The sequence below is a fragment of the Sinocyclocheilus grahami genome, unplaced genomic scaffold, assembly GCF_001515645.1.
Source record: "Sinocyclocheilus grahami isolate Dianchi unplaced genomic scaffold, SAMN03320097.WGS_v1.1 scaffold16.1, whole genome shotgun sequence".
Lineage (NCBI taxonomy): Eukaryota > Metazoa > Chordata > Actinopteri > Cypriniformes > Cyprinidae > Sinocyclocheilus > Sinocyclocheilus grahami.
In genome coordinates this window covers 4,265,818-4,282,691 of record NW_015505195.1, presented here as the reverse complement: position 1 = coordinate 4,282,691, position 16,874 = coordinate 4,265,818, and the positions used below count along the sequence as shown (strand labels likewise).

General features: G+C 37.5%; 1 protein-coding gene across 2 annotated transcripts in view; it reads right to left on the bottom strand.

Moving 5' to 3' along the window:
• LOC107549259 (adherens junction-associated protein 1-like) overlaps nucleotides 1-7,072 on the bottom strand; it is a 68,541-nt gene extending 61,469 nt beyond the window's left edge. Inside the window, exon 1 of one of the 2 annotated variants that reach the window (XM_016230274.1) lies at nucleotides 6,280-7,072. In XM_016230274.1, the coding sequence (XP_016085760.1) occupies nucleotides 6,280-6,308 (29 nt within the window). In that variant the 5' untranslated portion in view covers nucleotides 6,309-7,072. The remainder of the gene's footprint in view (nucleotides 1-6,279) is intronic. The other variant, XM_016230282.1, reaches the window with a different exon arrangement.
• Between the last annotated feature and the right edge of the window lie 9,802 nt (nucleotides 7,073-16,874).

Below are 16,874 nucleotides of genomic sequence, written 5' to 3'. Positions count from 1 at the left end.
CACTGAAGCGCCGTACCACCAGCACGAGAGCCCACGAAGAGCGTGCGTGACTGTAGTTTTTACTACTGTAGAAGGTCAGGAGCAGAACGATAGAACCGCTCACCTCAGAAGCGAAAAGCTGAATATGCGCTGCATCTGCTGCCTACTTATACTCACGCTGTGATCAGCAGCAGCTGGATGCAATAATCGCATGCCAATGTGCATTGGCTCGTTTAGTTTACACTCGAAGTAGATTGGTCCCTCTAAGCGAGATCCCAATTTCTTCGGTCATCCGACGTGACGTCTCTGTTCCCTCCTTCAGGGAATGAGGGTTACCATACGTAACCGAGACGTTTTGTCATTTGTTTGTGTGCACATATCATAAATTGAAATAAGTATGATCGTGTGCTTTTCCAATCATAGACACTGCTGTATCATGAATCCCATGATGTATTGCAAAGTGCTCGACATGACTTAAATGAATTAAAAGCATTAAATGAATTGAAAGCAATAAGCAATTATACATTTACTCATTATTTGTGTATTTATGTAGCTTTTATTGGTTAATATTTGTAATATTTGTAACCAACCAAACTTTGACACCTTGACCTAAAAGCTGCAGGTCTTTCTTGTTTAAAAAACTGTTTTGGGAATGTTAAGAGAAAGGAATATATGATGGGCGACCCCTAACACGTTCGCTAGATTCTATAGCCTTCGTGTGGAGCCGGTATTTTCCTGTGTTCTCACCTCAAACGGGTAGTGCCATAGTAGCAGTAGCTGGTCCTCTTGTGCAAGCCCTGGCCTACGCCAAAAAGTAGGGGCGCAGGTGGCTTCCACAGGACACTGGAAGGGGCAGTAGTTGGGGCCTTTTTGGAGGATCCCAATTCGTCGGTCATCCGACGTGACGTCGAGAGTGACCGACTGAAAGGGAACGTCTCGGTTACGTATGGTAACCCTCGTTCCCTGAAGGAGGGAACGGAGACGTCACGTCCCGTCGCCACAGCTCCTGTACCACCGCTGAGCGGCCGGGTCACCGGCTTGGCTCCTCAGCTAAAACCTGAATATGCGCTGCATCTGCTGCCTACTTATACTCACGCTGTGATCAGCAGCAGCTGGATGCAATAATCGCATGCCAATGTGCATTGGCTCGTTTAGTTTACACTCGAAGTAGATTGGTCTCTCTAAGCGAGATCCCAATTCGTCTGTCATCCGACGTGACGTCAAGAGTGACCGACTGAAAGGGAACGTTAATTCCCCCATTTAGTCATTTATGCACAAATAATCCAGTAAAAACATCCAATTCCTCATCAGGGTTAAGCTGAGCCAACGTAAACTGGTTTAAACTGCCTACTTTTTGTAATGGACAATAACAGACTGTGTCCAATGCTGGTTGACTTATACGTGTGTGTGTGTATGTATGTATGTGTGTGTGTTATAATAGGTCAAGTAAGTACAGACAAGTGGCTCTTTAACTCAGTAAACAACAACAAAAATGCGCAAACACACACACACCAACCGACTCTCTATCCTGTGTCTAATTCAGTACATTGCTTGGAAGAGAGGATCAGCTGTTATTATGGATGAAAGGATCTACATTGCATCTGTACTGCAGGGATCTTCCAAACTAAAAGTTTCCAGATAAAAGAGCCTCAACAGCCACAGGCATTTAAAGACCCATTACTAAAATCCCTCAGCACAACTGTGTACACGACCCACAGGCTCAATAAAACCTGAGCGCATACAGTACATGCAAGCTTAAAAAACGGAAACCATATGCTTTTTCATTACTAAATGTGTAGTTTCATTAGTTAGAGGCTTCCTCTCAGGCCAAACCTAGATGTCCTGGGTGTTTGAAGAAATCCTCAGAGTCCTTTTAAACTCATATAAAAGTGTTTACTGTTCATTTTCAAGATGTGTGTGGATAAATAGGAGAGGGAGAAATACATGGCCCTGGAGGGCTAGCAGGCACTGTTAGTCTTGTGCCATGATGGATAAATTTGAGGCTTTATAGAAGCGGTATTGATTGAACAAAGGTGCTACATGAGTGTGTGTGTGTGTGTGTGTGATTCAGGTGTGCCCCTCCTGCCCTGTTAGATAGGCCGTGCTGAGGGTACAGGGCACTCGGCTGCCATGGTGACAACACTGACTTTGTACTCTTAAAAATAAATGTTCAAAAAAGGGGTTTATGCAGTGATTTCGTAGAACAACCATTTTGGCTTCCACAAAGAACCTTTCATTGAACAGAAAGCAGCTTTTTTGCATAGTGTAAAGAACATTTTAAGAATCTGAAAAGCCTTTTCCACTATAAAGAACATTTTGTGAAATGGAAAGGTTTTATGGATATGAAAGGTTCTTCAGGGAATTGCACAGTCATGCATCTTGAAAAATACAATTCTGCTGATTTGCAAAAAGGCCTTATATTACGTAACTGGATTATGCTGATTTTAAAAATATCAAAAGATTTCAAATGACTTTCAAATCACACTTTTCATCAGATATTTTTGACATATAAAAATGATTATCTGGTAAACACTTTATTTTAAGGACCAATTCTAACTATTACCTAGCATATTTTAGTACTTACAAAGCACATATTAATGCATTATTCTGCATGCCCATATTTTATACCCTTAATCCTACCCCATACCTAAACTTAACATCTACCTTAATAACTATTAATAAGCAACAAATCATGCGTTTATTGAGGCTAAAGTTGTAGTTAATAGTTAGTTAATAGTGAACATTGGACCTTAAAATAAAGTGTGACAAAATAACAAAAGCAGTCAAATCAAAAAATCTTTTGGTTTTAACTACAAAAAATAAGTATTCAAAATGTATAATTTAACTTACAATCTTCAAAGGATTTAATTTTTTAACTACTCCATTTAATACCAAAGAACTTTACATAAACACAAGTTTATAAATAAATAAGCATGTTTGCATATTGTTCTTTCACTGGCCATAATTCTAACCTTGACATAAGGATTAGGCATAAAATAATGTCTTCAGAATCATTCATACATGTGAAAATCAGCTGAGAATTTAACAAATAGTTGTAACCTGGCTCAGAGGAACATAGGAATCATGTCTTTGTGGTAGTTTTTCTTAAGATTAAGGCTTCTTCACCTTACAAATGGTTGTCAAAAGCACAAAAAAATGCTGTGAAAAGCAAATTTTTTGTGAGAAAGTGTGACATTTTTGGAATCAGCAACCCAAAATACTGGGTTTCATTCAACAAATGTAATGTAAAGACAGTGTTATAGATGCCAATAAAGAACCTTTTTTTTTAAAGACTGTGTGCATCTCAAGAGTCTGTATGTTAAATATCTCTGCTTTATAACTTGGTCAATCTGTCAGGATGCTATATAATATTTTACTTGACTCCGATCAAGGCTTTGAAGAACCTCTCTGAATGTACATATGCTTATACCGACAATTCCCCCTGTGAAAAGGCAAAAGTTACATAACCAGAATTTGTCAAGCTCTACTTTTTAAACACGGCATCTCAATTTTATTTATGCCTTTGAAGTAGTCAAAACCCCAGAATTACTATATTCCTGAGTGAAATCATAGAATTTATTTGTTCAGATTCAAATTTTTCTGGCCTTTAAAAACTCTCCTGATTAAGGTACATCAGCTTTACTGTTATTTGCACCATTAACTGTGGTATGGCGTTGTTTCTGGCTTATTGAAACCTTGAAGACGTTCTTACATAAGAGTTTAAGTGGGAGTGGGTGCAATCAAATCGTCCTGCCATTATATCAGACCTTCAAGAGTGTCAAATGGATACCAGAAGCACTCTTTGCATTAACCAGGCATGCATTACTGTGTGAGCGAGTGAGTGAGCTTACATCCACGAAGAAAAAAGTGGTATAAAAATGACAGAAGTGTCATGCTATTACACGCTACAGTGTACATGGTAATGAGATAGTTGTGTGCTGCCATTTAAGACATTGATGGCTGTACAGTGTGCACTTAGAGAACCTCATCTGACAGGGAGAAGAAGAATATGTAAAAATATGATCAAATTAAGTCATTTAAACATTTCAAAAAAAATTAATTTACCCAACGGCTTGTGTCAAAGCAAAAACAAGCTAATTCTTTCCAGTGACAGAGCCCGTAATGAACCAGCTGCTGTTCAGGTCAGCACACGGGCTGATATTCCCCACATTCCCATATCACTGTTTACTCTCCTAACGGCTTCCAGGTCAGTGAACTGGACACTGAGATACATGCCCAGTCTGTGGCATTTGAGGACCCATTTGCCAGGCTGCCTTAATATGAGAGCATCAGCATAATCCTGCAAGGTACACTGGAGAATCAAGGCTCTCGAGAGAATGTCGGAGCCATGAGAGGATGCATAACCTTGATGTGAAGATATTAAAGTAGTTGATGGAGCAATTAAGAGATGCGGCTAACGATCTTCATCAAGGCTATTCAGCCTACTCGGAATAGTGAGGAATTTTCCAAACTGCTAAAGGGAGATTCCCCGCTGTCTCATAACTTGGCAGCTAATCCACCTTAGACCTTGCTGGAGTGCAACAAAGCATGTGCCTTATTGCCACTGTGTACTATAAAATTAAAAAAGAATATGGATATATATACTGCATGGGTGAGGCTAAATTCACAATACTTAGTTGTGTTTTTTTTGGCACCAGATCACCTAGATGAGAAAAAATCCCTCTGGTTTACCAGCAATTTCATACTTAATTATCTCCTTATCTAACACATTGCTAAACTCCAATAGGCAAAACATCTTCAAACTTAGGTACAAACTCTTTTGTTCCAGATCCTCGAGAATATCTTCTTTGCTATTCTCTTACCGTAGCGAATTCTACATCATCCATTCTTATTGATGCTTTAAATCAAAGCAGCACAGAGAAAGGCCACTAAAAACTTCCAGATTCCAGAGTTTCTGATTTACATTTCTGTCTTAGAACATAAAACGAGAAGGATTTTCCAGAGTAAGCCAAACTAACCAGACCAGTCTTAGGCCAGTTGCATGGCCATTACGTTAAGACTGTGTCTTACTAGTCTGACCAGCTAGCAATTAGTCAAGGGGTAATCAGTCTTTCTTTTCTGATTGAAATTAGACCAATCTATGTTTTAAGTAACTGACATATAAAAGATATGTCCAGTCCTAAAAGAAAAAATTAGATGACTAACTTGACTTAGACTAACTTGTAAGACTAGTCTCAACCTGCCACTGGACAGTATGACATTGCTCTATAAGGAAAGAGCACATCTAAATAGAATGCATGTAAAACATGCACTTTAACGTATTTGACTATGGTAAGAGAGCACCTTCTGGAGAACCTGTGAATGCAAGATATTGCAGCATCCTACATCAGGTAAAGAATGAACAATGATGCTCGCCTGGCTCCATCATCATTCCCATCTTAAACATGCTCTCCACATTATGCCTCTGGAATAGCTGCTAAATAGATGTGTAATGGCAAGGACAACTGTCATATTCTGCCACTTTGAATAACCAAATTTGTAAGTTGCTTTGGAATTGGGGTTCTAGAGACTATAGTAATGAACATCTCAATGAAAAGCACTTCCTTTTTATGGCTCTTACTCATGAGCTGTTGTAATTCTTGAGCGTAGCATATTACATAGCATTTGCCTGATTTTGTCCATGCAGAATGTATAATAAAGATTTGTTGCATGCATGCCCATTTTGGATTGAATCCTACTCTTGCTATATATGTACAGTAAGTGCTAAGAGCTCCTGTTAACCATAAATAAATCCAGCTCTTAAATCAGCTCTTCTGATTCTGACTCAACCTGACTTTCCACTGGCAAATAGCACACCATTTGAACCTTATGATCAAAATGTCACTCTAACAGTGAGAGACGTGATTCATAAAATGACATGAATGTCTTGACCGCACAGAAAAGGTTGCTCTGGCATGGTGTACTGTGGTATGCGAGGGTGTGTTCAGCTGATACTCGACCTAATTTGCGCGCGTCCAAGTCTGTGGTATCGCATCGCGGTTATTTGGCGACCCCTAGAGAGCGCTGCGCGAATAACTTCAACTCGATTCGCAATCTTGTTAATTGAGAGCCCTCTAGTTATTCATACAAACCAGTATCACTTAAAACGTTTCCTCGGGAATATTACCGACGCAAAGCTGTAATGTTTAAGTAAGACATCGCATTCTAAACAAGTAAAGTGAAAACAGCATGACGCGCATCAACTTGCCACAAAACTCTTCTCAGATGACAGGATTTTGGCAATGGGCGTTCAATGCATTCAGCCCTTAGCTGAGAGTTCTCAAAAGGGATATTTATTACCTGCGTGTGACACACCGTTTCAGCCACATTTTCCCAGACAACAATTCCGAATCAGTCCTCCTGGTATTCGTCCATTTATGCGTTCCAACAAACGTCGACGCTCGAGCGTATTGGTCACCTTAAATTGGACACTTTACTCCAAATGTTACGGATGCTAGCATTCTCATGTTATATATCCCGAGAAACAGAAAGCTTGAAATAGCTCCACGTCTCTCGAGAGCGCACCAAACGAGGACTGGGCGAAATATTCACGAAAAACAAGGACGCGTCTTGTCCCCTTTTTTAGTTGCTCGCTGTTTTTCTCCTCAGAAGTGCGCACGGATGTGCACAGCGACCCAGCGGCAGCGTGGGCAGCTGGACGGTTCAGTTGCTTCTCAACAGCCGCCTTCTTTTACATTCACAAGTTCGTCTAGAATATACTCCACTGGAAAAGAAAAAGAAAAAAAAGTCAAGAAGATATGGGAACCAGGCGGCAATGTGACAGCGTCAACATCCCCCGTGCGCTGCGCTCGCGGTCACTGCGCACTTTCTCTACATTTGTTAGGAGACCGAGCGCAGGCAAAAACGCACGATAAAACATTGAGAGTTCCGTGGCGCAAAACCATGTCCTACATCGGCTGAAGAAGCTCTTCGATAGTTCTCGCTATCTTTTCAGGGCTGAAATAAATTAGAGATGCGGGGGGGCGGGGGGACCAAGAAGGGTGAAGGATGAAACGCCACTTCAGGGACGCGCGTGATGAGTGGAGCACGTGAAAGCGACGTTCGTCTTTAGGATAGATAGATAATGTTATCACCACTCTGCGCGCTATCCACCCTCACTCCCTCTCTCACATACTCTCTCTCTCTCTTTTCCTCCTCCGTCTGACTAACAACCTGCCAGTCCAGCTTTAGCTGACAAACCCGTGACGTCATTTTAAAGTAAAATATGTAACATTTTAGACATCCTTCCCCCGTTTCCCTCAGAGGGAATAACTCTGCCCGCCGAGAAAAATCAGTCTGCATATGGGCTATGAAAAGCTCAACCAGTGTACAGCACTTTCCACTAAGGGTGAGATCAGTTTCTCATCCCAAGGTTAATACAGTGTCTGGTGGCTTTACTAAAGCAATTGAGCCACATCCTACAAATTGCATGAGAGCATAATGACACATTTTTCTTCCTTGTGAAACACAGAAACTCTTTTTTGTTGTTAAGATGATTGATCTTCCACTCCAATTTACCATATAGGAAGAAGAAAGAGATAGCAGTGGCGTTGAATAATGTTGAAATCCTGTTTATTTCACAGGAATGGCTGAAAATGAATAAAAACTCGGTCTGTAGACTGTCAGGCAGCAGCAGGAAAGCTCATTAAGCCGGTGCGTTTGAGAGAAGGGCTTTGTGAAAACAGCCCTGATGAAGAAAATACATTCATGAAAACCGCTAGCGTGTGTCGAGGTTATGAAGTGTCAAATTTTGCCTTCATTGTGGGGACCAAACAGTCCCCACAAGGATAGTTAAACCTAACACACAAATTGTGGTGACCAGCTAACGGTCCCCACGAGAAAACAGCTTAATAAACACAATAAATAATGTCTTCATAAAAATCTAAAAATACACAAAGGTTTGCACAAGGGTTATGCCTAAGGCTACGGGGAAGAAAGTATCATTGGCTCACTACACAAACAATAGAAAAACATCAACATAATAGCAGGCTTATATGTATATCCCTTTCTAAAGCAGATAAGCAGAGTTTAAAAGACGTATTTTCTGAACGCGAGGTATGGAAGGTTTACAACATCTGTGATCATCTAAGAAAGCTGTTTTAAATTGTGCCAGTATAAATGGTGTGTGTGTGGAATAGAAAATGAAGAGAAAAATAAGCGTCATTAAAGAGCAGTACGGCATATCAAATCTAGCCTTAACAGCAAATGTTCAGCAGATTCCAGCAGCTCGGCATTTTATCTCCATTACTGGAAATGCATTTTGGAGAAGCTACATTCCTTAGCATCTGTAAAGAGGTAATTTACACTACCATATGTGTGCACTTGGAGATCTTAAACCTGATATATTGGAAGGGGGGAGGATAAATATGTTGTATAATCTGTAAAATCAATGCATTTAACCATATACTGCATGTAATTACATTGTATAACACTTTTATGTGTTCAAGTCATGCTGAAAAAGAAACAAAATCACACAAATTGAGAATCTTTATTCTGTGTGTGGAATGCTACCAGACCTAAAGTCATTTCACTTGCTGTAAAACATGAAATCCTAGGAGTTCTTAGAAAACAGTTGTGCAGTTTTGCTGAGTGAGTTATTCATAACGTTCTGTATGTATCAGGCTGCGTATTTACTCACACAGGATTACCGTGTAATCCTTACACTGATGATTTAAACCTCCAATGTAAAGACCCTTAAATGCTGACTCAAAATAGAATTTTGTCAACGACATCGACCACAGCCATTCCAGGTTCAGTAACAATTTGGACACTTTGCTAACCTGCAATAATTAGATAACTGTAATTAGTTAAACTTGTCAAGAAACTGAGGTCTTATCTGTCTTGCTTTAATTGAGCTATTACTCCAGCTTCAGACAATTGTATAATCATATGCAAATAAAAGGGAGTTCAGAGTGTATTGTCTTTGGTAATTAGCTGAATCGCACTGCACTCATTTAGCTGCTTCAGATTTGAAAGGTTGAGGGTCAAGACCAAGGGTTAGTGTGAGTTAGTGTATATTGTCAGGGAGGTCAAAGGTGAGGGCATGGGGATTCTTTGTCATGAATTTTAAGCACAGGTTATGCTAATGAATAAAAGTTTAGTGGATTCTTTCATTTTAAACCTGGTCTGTGTTAAAGCAGTTGCAGATTTTTCAGCTTTAGATGTTTTATGATGATTCGATTTTTCAAAACAGGCCTAGAAAGAGATTGTAGACATTGAATCACTGTTCTCCACACTGTCCATGGGAGCCCAATGTGATTTACACAAGTAAGACATGTTGATGGGATTAACATCCTATCAATCAAATCTCTTACCCTAGTCGGGCCACCCACAATACATACGCTGACCGCCTGAGGCATATTGCAAAACAGGCAAGTTAATCTGATTCTATGCTTCTATGCAATTTTCAATAGTCGGTGCACTAGTCCATCTGGAAATAAAGTTGAGGAAGGTACAGGGTTGATTCAGTGAGCGCTTTGTTGTTCATGTGGGCTAGACAAACCTAGCCTGCAGGTGTGTCTTGGCCAGAATAATCTGCAAGGTTGTTTATCCATGTCCTAATTGTGTAAAGCATGTTAAGCATCCACAGAACATCATCTTCACCCAAAATCAAATAGCTATTCTATATTCTCATTGGTCAGTCTTAATGTTTTCACCTCAGTACCACCAACCTATCTGACCCTATGCCCCATAATCCTAAATCATCATTCACTCTGACCATAAAGCCAAAACTGACTTCATTGAGAATCATAAATTCATTGCTTATACTCTCAATGTCTCAAATCAACTCTCAAATGCTCCCATTCATATTCTACTTTAAAACTCACCCTATCCAGAAAGTCTGTTTTTGAAAGAAGTCTCTAATGCTTGTCAGGGCTGAATTTATTTGATTAAAAATACAGTAAAAACAGTAATATTGTGAAATAGCTTTAGAATTTAAACCTAAAGAATTTATTCTATTTTAATATATTTGATGGCAAAACTGAATTTAGGGAGCCATAACTCCAGTCTTCAGTGTCACATGATCCTTCAGATAAAATTCTAATATGCAGATTTGGAGCTCTAGATAAAAAAAAATATTTGTTAAAAATATGTGTGCTGCTTGATATTTTGGTTGGAAATAGTGACAATGTTTTGCATCCTTGCCCAATAAAAATATGGAATCTAGTTAAAATTGGGCCTTTTATTTAGATTGGATGCATGTTAAGTTTAGCATTGGATCAGACACAAATGCATATACACATAATGGCTTCACCTGAACATTATACAGGTTTATACAGGATTCAATTGATTAGTAGCACCTAGTTAGCAAATGCCAGACCTCAGTTCCCCAACTGTCAGTTCATTCATGAGATACGCAATACATCAAGGCATGCTTAGATTTTGAGGGGTTAATCAATGCTCTATATTTAGAACTGTAAAACTACATGATGATTTATTGATCCTTCCCCTGAACCCGCACAGTGTAAATTATTAGAGGAACACCTTGAAACCAACATAATATTTGGCCAAGGTCAAATCAACAACATGACAATCCGTTTTTCAAAAGGTATAGGAGTAAGAATCTCAAGTATAGAACACACACACAAATCCCTGGTCATTCCTCTTTATTGAGTACATGAGCTGTATTTCTTTAACATTTCATTAGCTAACAATTGTTTCATTCATACAACAGAGTAGTGGGCTTTGGATATTTCAAGGAATGCTCTGCTTTATGTGCTCAATATTCAGAGCTGTTAATAACCCTTGAAAAGTGGAATAATTGCAAATCACTTTGAACACAACATGAGACACAAATAGCTGCCACAACAATAAGACAGTGACCATGACAACCGGACTGAAGAGAGGACATCTCCTCTATCTGATAGTGAAACATTGGAGATGAGAGAAACAAGAGGGCCTATTTGAGCACAATGAGCTGTGAGACCAAGATAGTTAACAGGACAATGGGTCCCCAAAAGGGCTTATTTGCTCGTTTTAATCATTACTCTGCCAGTCCATAAAACTCTTTGAAGAGACATTTTTGGTTTGATAGATCAGCCTCCAGAATGTACCAGAATGTTCCCAATGATGATGCCGGAGAAGATACAAGAAGGGATCCCTTGTGAAAAAGATGTACACTTTAGCATGCTTTTAAAAAGAGTACTTATTACAGAAACAATATACTTTAAAAGAGTACTTGCTGAATGTAATACATTCAGTCTCTTAATTGCATGTTATTTACAATTAAATGAAAATGTATTATATTTTATTAGTTACAATTTATTTTCAATGTAATTAGTTGAACATAAGAGTGCTTATTTGACCTACTTTTTTATTATTTATGTAATTTCATAATTCTACTGTCTTTGAAATATGGTTCAAATTTACTGTCGAATGTATGCAAGAACTTATGGTAAACTACATACTTTAATGTCATTATTGAAAGTTGTATGTAATGTATTTAAATATATTTGTAATTACACATTTGTGATGATGAAGTTGCAATTTAGTACATTTAAAATATATTAGCTAATATCAAGTACATGTGCTTTAGTATGTTAGCATATCTAAAAGAGTGTAGTTCTTTAAAGCATGACAGAAGATTACTAAAACATTTAACATTTTAATTAAACATTTTTATAGAGTGCACCTTTTAAGTGTACATAAGTGTGTTAAGAAATTGTCATGGAAAATGTACTCTATTTGCGTGGCCTTTTATTTCAAATCAAAATATTTTATTTGCAAGTATTATTAAAAACTGTACTTTTAAGACTTCTTTTTCACAAGGGATAGTTCACATAATTATGAAAATGTAGTCATTATTTATTCACCTTCACATCATTCTAAACCTGTAGGACTTTCTTTTTTCACAAAAGAAGATATTCTGAATAATGTTCTTTTGTCCATACAATGAAAGTCAATGGGGTCCAAAACAACACTGGACCCTCACTGATAGACAAAAATGCAATATTTTGTGTTCCACCAAAGAAAGTAAGCAAACAACATGGATAAATAATGAATTTTCATTTTTGAGTGAACCGTCCCTTAAATAGGTCTATATCTTTTCAGAAACATTTCTTTTCCACAGCACCTTGAATCTATGAAATCTGTGACTAAAGAAAACATGAAAAAATATCAGTATGCACACCAATAGAGTAGTCTTGAATAAGGACTTGAGCAACAGATGGTATTATTTAGTACACATCAGAGAATCCATTTTCTATTTCAGGTGTTCATGGTGAAGAATACCAAGTGAAACTTTTTTTAAAAATGTTTTAGAGTCTCAGCAGCTTTAACTCAAAGTAAGCTCATTTTACATCAGTCATTCTGTGAACAGTGAGGCTTTCAGTTCAACAGACACTTATCAACAAACCTCTTAAGAGGAACAGGCCCACAATAAGCCCCAACTTGGGTCTTAACCTTCAGACAAAAACACACCAACTGTTCAAATGATATTGGATGCACAGAGCTCTCATTCAGGCAGTTAGAGATTTCTATAAGAGGATGATGGGAAGAATCACGGGTGATAGATGGCGCATTAGAGGGACAAAATATAAAACAGAACGGCAGGGACAGAGTAAGCGAGAAAGAGGAGTCAGATGAGGAGGTGTGAGCCCTGGCCTTGTGCATAAATTCACTGCTCATCTATACTCTGAAGGGCAAGACATGACATATAAGTACTCGCCTCGAAATACGCTGCCATCTAGAGATGCACAATTTGGTACACACACTGTAGCTGAATATTGACTTTTAAATATTTGCATTTCTATCTGCACACATCAGGTCAGGTGTATGTTTGAGGTACAAGCTGATCTAAGAACTCATAAACATGTAGACACTGATATGGACACATATTGCATACAACTTTCGGCCATTTTAAGTGGAGAATATCAGCCAGACAATTTCAATAATCTCACCTCCAGGCTGTGGAGGCGGACCTCACATTTGCCCAACATCTGATGTTGTCTTTGATTAAGATTCCTGACAAGGCCTCTGGAGTTTGGAGTGTATCACAGTTCTCACCTGGGAAGGGTCTGAACGCTGAAGTGTAGAAAAAGTCATTGCTATGGAAACAGGCATAATAGTGAAAGAGAAGAAATTCAGTTGGAAAAAAATAAAAATAAGACTGAGGCAGATTACAGGGTGAGTTCGGGCCAGCAGAGTCTTTGGGAATAAAAAAAATGTATATGAAGAGACCAAGAGCCATTCTGCCTGACCTGTATGGTTACTCTGGAAGACTAACAAATGGGCTTATCGGTAACACTAATCTGGCTGTGATCAATGTGCAAAGGTGACACTTTGATACACTCATAATCTAGTTACTTGGATGGAAAGAGTTTATTTTTAGAAATGTTAAATATAAAACATTAAATATAAAAAATGAAACATTCACACTTTGTGCTCTAGTGTATATTTTTCAGAGTACTCAATTTCTGCACATATTCAAAATGTAAGAGAAACAAATAAACAAATGAATAAAAATAAAAATAAAATATGACTGAAAATGTTGACTTTTATGGCTCATATAATAGCGGGGCATGTTGTCACGCTATATGGGTTAAGTTGTCACAAGGGAAATCTACCATAAATAGCATTTTCAACTAAATTAAAATATTAAAGCAATAAGACAATGAAGAAATCATGAACTGGCAAAAATGTAAAAGTTAATGTGCAAATATCAAATCATTGTTTTACGTAACAGAAACTGTAACATATAAAACAAATGTGATAACTTGCGCCTAAAATGCAGTAAACATTATTTTATATTGTAATATTATTTCACAGTATATATACATCAAATTAACACAACCTTGATGAGCATAAGAGACGTCTTTCAAAAACTTTTTTTTTTTAATCTGACCAACCCCAAACGTTTGAATGGTAGTATACAGGTATGTGGCGTATATATATACATAAATATATATATATATATATATGTATATATATACAGTGGGGCAAATAAGTATTTGATACACTGCCGATTTTTCAAGTTTTCCCACTTACAAAGAATGGAGAGAACTGTAATTTTCATCGTAGGTACACCTCAACTGTGAGAGACCGAATCAAAAAAAAAATCCAGAAAATAACATTGTATGTTCTTAAACTCATAGCTGTTTATTTTGTGATGTCAGCACGTAGCTGATGCATCTATTTCATAATGTTCATGGAGAGGTTTTCTAAAAGTCTTTGAAAGCAGCTGAAAGCAGATCCCATTAAAACACTCAGAAAATGCAGGTGGAACAGGTTGCTGTTGTTTTATCTTTTATAAGACAGCTCTTATGTAAGACCCAAAGCTAATACAGGAAAAAAACATTTTCTTACACTGTATTTATCTTAATTTCCAGTTAATTGTTTTAACATCCTCAAAACAAGATCAATTTACCAGAGAAGCAAAATTGCACACAATATGAAGGCTTGCATTTTCTTGAATATTTCCTGCATCGTTGGGTTAAAATAATTTTAAAAAAAATGTGTTAATGGTTTATCCAAAAAGCCCTAAACTGTAAGTTATTTTATTTTATTTTTCTATATTTTTTTCGAAGCATAAATTAAACTACATTTAGTCAGATGAAGTTTGCAGTGAAGACAGTCTTCTTTCTAATCAATATATACATTCTTTAATTTTAAAGACCAAACCTACAGTAAATGACACTTACTGTCACCATATACATTTTGTTGAAAATGTTTTATTGTTGTTACTCAACAGCAAATGGGAGTATTTAGGCATTTGTTATCGGTAATGGGCTGCAAATTACTGCATTTACACATCACACTTTTAATTTATCAGGAACAATTATTTTATTATATACTTACTGTGAGAGTAAACATTTAAAGCTTCTTTATCTCTAATAGAATAATATGCATATTCAATGCAATTTCATTATGGGTTCACAAAACCCTGGTCCACAAAACCAGTCATAAGAGTAAATTTTTCGAAATTGAGATTTATACATAGCTTTCCATTGATGTATGGTTTGTTAGGATAGGACAATATTTGGCTGAGACACAACTATTAGAAAAACTATTAGAAAATAAAAAAAAATCGTCTTTAAAGTTGTCCAATTGAAGTTCTTAGCAATGCATATTACAAATCAAAAATTAAGTTTTAATATATTTACGGTAGGAAGTTTACAAAATATCTTCATGGAACATGATCTTTACTTAATATCCTAATGATTTTTGGCATAAAAGAAAAATAAAAAAAGTTTACCCATACAATGTATTTTTGGCTATTGCTACAAATATACCCCAGCGACTTAAGACTGGTTTTGTGGTCCAGGGTCACATTTGCATCCAAAACTCTATGCGTCACAGCAAATGATCGACAGGAGCTGATATCACCAGCCTGTATGTGTGAGTTTCATGGACTCGAGCCAGAGACTAGCACGGAAACAGGGGAGGAAGAAATCTTTGCATCTATTTTAATTCAGGTACTGGGGAAACACCCATTAACCCTCTGTCTTGTCACATCCTCTCTTCTACTCATCCATCTGACAGCTCACTTGTCCTTTATCACCTCAAAAATGAAATTGAAGTGTGTGCTGAAGAACTCAAAATACACTGACAGTGTTAACAAGAGGCTCCCTGATGTATGTAAACAATAAACATGTTAATTTGAGTGCCTTCGGCGAGATTGTACGTGGTTATTAGGTGTATTTGTATATTTAAATAGATCACTAGTGGCATTTTTCATCCATTTGAGGGGAAAGAGGAAGATATAAGACAGAATATGCATTAAAGTAAAAGAGAAAGAGATTGATATGTTTTCTCTGAACTCACATTCCCAAAATGTGCTCACACCGCTGTGGTTAATGGGTTGTATAGTGCTTCTTCTTACCCCTCCAGTGGCCCCGGCGGTCAGGTTCAACATGCCGGTAGCGGCTGCTCTATCTCTGGGCTCTTCACAGACTGTCACCTGTAAGACCTGAGTCTTTTTCCTGTCCTGACACTTTATTAGATCTGAGTGTGAAAACACCAGCCCTTTTCCAAATGACCCCAAGATTGCTTCTGTCCCTTTCAGCCCTCGTCTTACCATCTGTAAATTTCTTCACACCTTAATGTATGTTTTGTTATAGGAGGAAGAGAGAGATATGTGAGGTTCGGTTTTCAGAAACAGACCTTAAATGCAAATTGTGTAATTTCTGCATCACAGGACTGCAAAAACCTTTACATGCATGCATAGCCAATCTAGTCACAAAATCATGCATATTTAGCTGTGTTTCATTCATATATAATAAATAGCTGCTGCTTTGGGCATGTACTCTATATTGTAGCTTATCATGTTGTATCTCTCGATAGAGAGAACTCTAATGTAAAAAGCTCCTGAAGGTTCACAGCAATTGCGCAAAATCAGCTACATTTTCAAAGAAGCCTGACACTGAACTCATGCATATTGAAGATTTCTTGGCAGTAAAGAATCTATTATGTAATTAAGCATTAGCCAGTTAAGATGTTTTTCTTTTTATTTAAATTCAGTAATTTTAAAATTCTAAAGAAATCCATATTAAAATTGTGTATGTTAAGCTCTTGATGTGACAACATCCACCAGTATCTTAAAGGGTTAGTTCACCCAAAAATGAAAATTCTGTCATTAATTACTCACCTTCATGTCATTTTAAAAAACCCGTAAGACCTCAGCAGCAGACACAGAATAGCATATGCTGTTTGTGTTCAGTGGATACTCTCCAAAATGGCGCTAGGGTGATGCGGAGTAGACGAATTGTTGAATAAAGTCGTTCTTTTTTTTTCTTTTGTGCACAAAAAGTATTCTCGTAGCTTCGTAATATTACGGTTGAACCCCTGATGTCACATGGATTATTTTACCGATCTCCTTGCTATGTTTCTGGATGTTGATCGTGTAAGTACCCTTGCTGTCAGATTCCATAAAAAATATCTTAAGTTGTGTTCTGAAG